We start from the raw sequence: 6,000 nt of genomic DNA, 5'->3' as shown, positions 1-6,000 counted from the left end.
CGAAGAGTTTATATTGATTACGAGAGAGCTCACAAAATTTAACGAGCTTAAGCAGAAAATTAGAACAAAGACCAGCACAAAGCTTCAAAAAATAAAAAGCGATTTAGACTTTGAAAAAGAAGTTAAAAAACGGGTAGACGAACGGCTGGCAAAGGAAAAAAAATCTCTTATCGAAAAACTTACAAGTTCGAATTCTCAGTAAATAAACATTATGAAGGCGATCCACCGAGTTATACCTTTCCTCTTAGGGTGTCACCCTCAGCCCCACCTTTATTGTAGCGGTCATCGTATCTTTTTAAGGCTTTCTATGACTGAACGTTTATCACTCAACCTTACACAAAGCATTGACGTTAGGTTAAAACATTTAAGTGGCTCCCCGCGGGAGCCAGTATAGCTATCGGTCTCTATAAAGCGTTTATCCATGGTTGCTGGTTAATATTCACAAAAGGAAATTTTTTAGAGGCGCTGTTTATAAGTGGGGGAGAGTAAGGATTTTGATCCGGTACCCGACGTCAGATTTTTTAAAAATTTGCCTCGGGGGATTTTTAGAAACGAGAGCGACGTGTTCAGGCTTGCCACAGATTTTCCATTTTGATCTGGTAACCCCACTATCCCTACTACTCAATGTCTATAGTATATATAGGGCTGAGGTATTACTACAGCTACATGTATGTAAAAACCATTGTGTAACCATTCTTGGACTGCAATAATAATACTACTTACTTGGTTGGTTTCCTCCTGAAACATCCTCTAGCATGTCTTGGGATCTTGACTAGGTCACGGGGAGGTGTCAGCTTCTAAGTCGCAGTCACGATGTGGTTAATTTTCTCTGAAGGTCTTGTGCAACACACTCACAGAGTGTTGGTAGGGCAGGTCATTCCCCCCTTGGGGGAAAAAAGAGTCCTTGAATGCAGTTGAGGATGTTTGTAAAATTGAAGTAGGTCGGGGCATGGTATGCATGGTATGTCAAACTGGTTGTTCCCCCTCATGGATCTCTGCATTTTTGGCTGAAGATAATATGTTGCAGTCGGTAGTCCGAAGCATCGATGTCAATGGCTTGAGTGATAATCTTGTTGTAGAGTTCTGGATCTGGATAATCAATTGGCAATGCCTCCTCTGGAGTATCATCACGCCAATGGGGTTGAGGGTCAGTTCCGCATGCTGGCTCATTTGCCTTTTAAGTCTTTCTTTGAAGGATGGTGTAGAAGGTGCTTTGATGACAGCGGGGGGCAGGGCATTCCAGTCAACGATTGTTTTGGGAAAAGACAAGTTCTTGTATTAGCCTATCTCAGTTCTTGAGTTGAGATGCTTGTATCTTGCCGAATGTAAGCGAGTGCTCTATAGTTGTTGTTGTCAATCACCTGTCTGCCGCAGTAACACATAGCTCACCATTTCTGATTTTGTAGAAGTTGGTGAGTCTGGCTGCTTTCCTCCTGTTTTGGAGAGTCTGCCAAATGTTGCATTTCATCAAGCATTGATGTCACACTGCTATGCCTGCTACAGTCGCTCGCTGCAAACAAATCTGGCTGCAGAGCGCTCATGTACTTTTTCAAGTTTGGTAACATTTTTCTGTGAGTTATCAGTGGGTTTCCCTTGCCATCCAAGGTACGATAACATGTTGGAGACACTCCTCTTCCTCGCGTGATCTCCGTGATCATGGTGAATTTTCTCAAACACGTAAAAATAGGGTTCCATGCTGCCGCACCGCATGACCCGATGACCGAACGAGCGTAAAAATGGTTGGTGGTTTTATATAGCCCCATATGGCCAATTTACTGGACTACCTCCGTAAATAAAAGGCCACACTTCCACCATGTACAAAAACATGTCGAACTTTGTCAAATTTTGATTTTCACATTTAGGCTTAGTTTGTAGTTTATTTTTTGCTTTAGAAGCATACCCACCCTCTTTATAGGCAATCAGAAAGTGCTGCCTTTTTCAGATGTCTATTTTTCGTTGAAATTTTGATACGCAAACGTGTGCAAACAAATCTGGAAACTTTATGAAAAATAGACATCTGAAAAAGGCAGCACCTTCCGATTAGCCTATAAAGAGGGCGAGTACGCTTCTAAAGCAAAAATAAACTACAAACTAAGCCTAAATGTGAAAATCAAAATTTGACTAAGTTCGACATGTTTTCGTACATGGACATGGTAAAGTGTGGCCTTACGGAGGACATGGAGGTAGTCCAGTAAATCGGCCACATTTATGCCGGGGCTATGCCTTGGTGGTGTCAAACTGTAGTGATAAGAACAGTAGGCCTAACCAGATCCATAATTGCTGAAATCGAGGGATTTGCTCTTAATCATCAAAACATGTCATTTGCGTCATAAATCTCTCCATGGTTCTCATTTCATATTCACTTTACAAGCAAAGTCTGCAAAGAGCATGCATGTGGAGTGTTTCATGATCAATCAAGTTCCCGCCAGCGCCATATCGCCATCCAGGGTGACCGTAAGGTCAGAGCCAAATTCTGCTAAATGCACATCAAAAATCTGCCAAATTTCCCAGAATTACTCGAAATACACTATAAACACTTAAAATCACATGCAGATTGGTAGTATTGCCTTAATTAAGATTCAAATTACATAATAAACAATCAAGTCACATGAAGATGTTGTGAAATTATTGGTAAAACTTTCGGGCAAAATGCGGATCCAGCCATGACGAAGTCCGTTTCCCAGTGAACCTCAGCACCTAGACCAGCCAACCTGTCCCATTATGCAAGGGTTTGTTTGAAATTTTTTCAAACAAATGTGCACTTTTTTGTTCAAATTTGCTGTTTTTCTGTCCAATAACCATTTTTGCAGAATTCTGCCAGAAATCTGCCCCAAAAATCCATTCTGTCAAATTTCCCGTCAAACTCATTTTTTAACAAAAATTCTGTCAAAGTTAGCCGAAAATAGGCTAAAACGGTCATCTTGTTGCCATCGCATGCAGCGCGCGCAGCCACAACACTAGTCGGCAATTTTTGGTCTGGAAACCAGACTACAATCGATCGATCACGATTATCACAACAAAGCCGCGGGAAACCTTTTACATGTACATGATATTCACTGACACTACCCATGCTACCGTACCGGGGTGTGGGTACGTTGTGAATATTGTGGATTTTTGCCGTATTTTGTGTGTGTTTGATTGACAGTTCTAGCGATGGCTGATGATGACGAAACAACAAGAGCCAAAACGGTCAAAATGGTCAAGGAAAACATCTTCCAAGATGTTAAGTACTATGTGATCGGGACCCTCGATGATTCGGTAACGTATCCTCGATCCTCCTACTTAGTAATAGTACATCATTTTTCTACATGTATGATGTAGTAGTAGTACCCGTAGTCAGTAGTAGTACATTAGCTGGAGTTACCCAGCCCTAAATAAATGACAACCCAATGAATAAATGATAGAATTTAGGGCTGGGTAACTCCAGCTACTAGTACATCCTGTACATCAAAGTATTCATTTCGGAAAAAATTCCGTACTCGGACGTCACTTTTTGATAGTGGATATTTTGCCGGAGGTAATGACGGCAAACTAACGATTACTAAAGGTTTGCCGGCGGCAATCCATAACAACAGAGGGCGCTGTACTCTATAAAATAGGGCTGAATTATAAGATGTATTAAATTCCCACCAGAAGTTGTGTAGCACGTTTGGTGTAATGGTTAAGCAAAGGCTCTTGTAAGCGGGATGACTCGCGTTCGAATCCGACCGCACCACATTTTTAAGTTTTTTTTTCTCATCCCCAAATAAATAAGAATATTCTTCTTTTATTATTTTAACATGTCTCAAACATTTTTGGAGAGTATTACATTTTCTTTTTCAGATTTGTGGCTCTGGAGGATTTTTTTAAAAGGGAAATAAAGTCCGAAATTATAAAATGGTCTGAATCCCATCTTGTGAATATGAGGTAACAACGATAATTTTGGCATGGAGCCAGACTAAAACTTGTCACCCGGAAAATGTTAAAGTACAAAAAAACAGTAAGCGCATGTTCAGTGCATATCCGGCAAACTAACGTTTACTAAAGGTTTGCCGTCTCCGGCAAAATGTACACTGCCTTTTTTCAATTATTTTTCTAGCGCCAAAAGTTACATCTTTTATGGTTATTCCTCCACTTTCCCTCCTCTACTCTCACCCTCTCCTTTCCTTAATTTTGTATTTATTAATCAGTCAGTTACTTCATCGGGATTCAAACCTCTGACGCTTGCTTGATACACGAGACTCTTAACCGCCAGGCCGTGCACGATCGCTGTTGCAATAATCAATCTTTGGACGTATTTGAAGTATCCATTGAAATAAACTAAATATTCATGAGAAAATAAATATTCATAATGACGTATTGCACTATCATTGGCAGGCTCATGCGACATCATGGTTGTTGATGTCACGTGTATAACGTACCGCTGTCTTTCAGCCACTACAATCAGTTTTGACCAGCTGCTTCAAGCATGCTTCAAGTTCTGCACGACGTATGCATCCAAAATGTGCTCTAAAAACACATTTTGAGTAAATTTTTTTCACCTTTACACAGCTTCCTGGATTTCTCTTGGTTCAAATGACAAGGTGAGGTGACAATTAATATGTTTGGCAGCAGATAAATTGACGTCCGAGTACGGAACTTTTCCCTTAATTTCTTAGAATAAGGCCGAGGGAATGAAAGTCATAGAATACCGTCCTGCTGATTTTGAAAAACAATGAGGCTTTTTTTTCCGAAGTGGCTATTGTTACGGCAGCCATTGTTTAGCACCCTCTACGATACTTTTTTGATAGCACGCAGGTATATAATTATTTGTTTGCCCACGTTTTAGCGAGCAGTGCGACAGCTCAGTCGATAGAGGGTAGGATTTTGCACCGCGAGGTTGCGGGTTCGCATCTCAGTTTTGCACTCGAATTGTTTTCCTTTTCTAACCTGAGGCTTTGGAGGATTTTTTGTAAAAGGGAAATAAAGTCCGAATTTCATAACGTTCAAATTCACTTTTTTCCTTCTAATTTTATATTTTCTTCTCATGTTTTTATAAAAGTTTCAGTACTACCGTAACGATAGAAAATGGGAAATGCGTTACAGCTGCTGTAATGATAGCCACTGCGTTTTTTTTTCATTATTCGCTATTCAGGTAATCCTGACTTTTAGGACCCCGTTCCTTTATAGGAAGGGAAAGACTCACCAAAACAGTTGACTAAATGACACTCAAAATTGACATTCTGATACTTCTTGGCACATCTGAACAATTGGCAATGACACCTTGAATATCAGCAGGTTTAATTTTGTGGAAAGAGGGCAGGGCTTTGATTTATGAGGGAAATTATAGGGTTAAAGACGATGGTGACAACCAGAAAACAGACTCAAAAACCAAGATGGCTAACGTGAAAGCTCGATGCAATGAAAGCTCGATGCTGATTGGCTGAAAAAAATAAACATCTTATTTATTTTTTTTAGCAGCCAATCAGTATCGGGCTTTCATTAGAAGTAAACTGTTGTGGCGGATTAATATATTCTGGGTAAATAATAATTTTTTTTGTAAATAATGAAAAATTTCGGCGGCACCTTTCGGCACATGCAGGCGGTGGACGGTAGGGTTAAAAACGCCCGATTTTTAGGTTTTTGTTAAATATCTCCATACTACTTGGAGACACTAGGAAATAAATATGTGGTTTTATGCAATACATGTCTCCTCTATCAGGTGCAAATATAAAATCATGGTCATTATATTGATAAGGGGAAATTTTCCCCCCTTTTCGGGAGGAAGTTTGGCGGGCGTTTTTACCCGGGGCCTCGGGGAAAAAACGCCCACCCACATTTATTTTTAAAAAATGGATATACCACAGGTTTCCCTGTAGTATAGTCATATTTTTGTGATTAATTTAATATTGAGGGATACTTCATCAAGTACAAATAACTTTTCAAACACAGCTGGTTAATTATAACTACAAACTTGATCATTTAAAACAGGTATTTTTATGTGGAAGGAAGCGGAACATTAGCGTACATAATTCGCCCATA

At 39.9% G+C, this 6,000-nt stretch overlaps 1 protein-coding gene and 1 long non-coding RNA gene across 3 annotated transcripts in view; one reads left to right on the top strand and one right to left on the bottom strand.

Moving 5' to 3' along the window:
• Nucleotides 1-1,467: 1,467 nt before the first annotated feature.
• LOC119725915 lies at nucleotides 1,468-2,463 on the bottom strand. Its single transcript, XR_005270757.1, has 2 exons — nucleotides 2,171-2,463; nucleotides 1,468-1,696 (listed from the first exon to the last, which is right to left on the bottom strand). It is a non-coding gene; the product is annotated as an uncharacterized LOC119725915 (long non-coding RNA).
• A 549-nt stretch (nucleotides 2,464-3,012) lies between these two features.
• LOC119725911 (PAX-interacting protein 1-like) overlaps nucleotides 3,013-6,000 on the top strand; it is a 62,937-nt gene continuing 59,949 nt past the window's right edge. For both annotated transcript variants that reach the window (XM_038197524.1, XM_038197523.1), the window contains exon 1: nucleotides 3,013-3,258. In XM_038197524.1, the coding sequence (XP_038053452.1) occupies nucleotides 3,154-3,258 (105 nt within the window). In that variant the 5' untranslated portion in view covers nucleotides 3,013-3,153. The remainder of the gene's footprint in view (nucleotides 3,259-6,000) is intronic.

The sequence above is a fragment of the Patiria miniata genome, unplaced genomic scaffold (genome assembly GCF_015706575.1).
Source record: "Patiria miniata isolate m_02_andy unplaced genomic scaffold, ASM1570657v1 HiC_scaffold_19, whole genome shotgun sequence".
Lineage (NCBI taxonomy): Eukaryota > Metazoa > Echinodermata > Asteroidea > Valvatida > Asterinidae > Patiria > Patiria miniata.
Note: the sequence above shows the minus strand (reverse complement) of the source record. Positions and strands in the feature narration are given on the sequence as shown.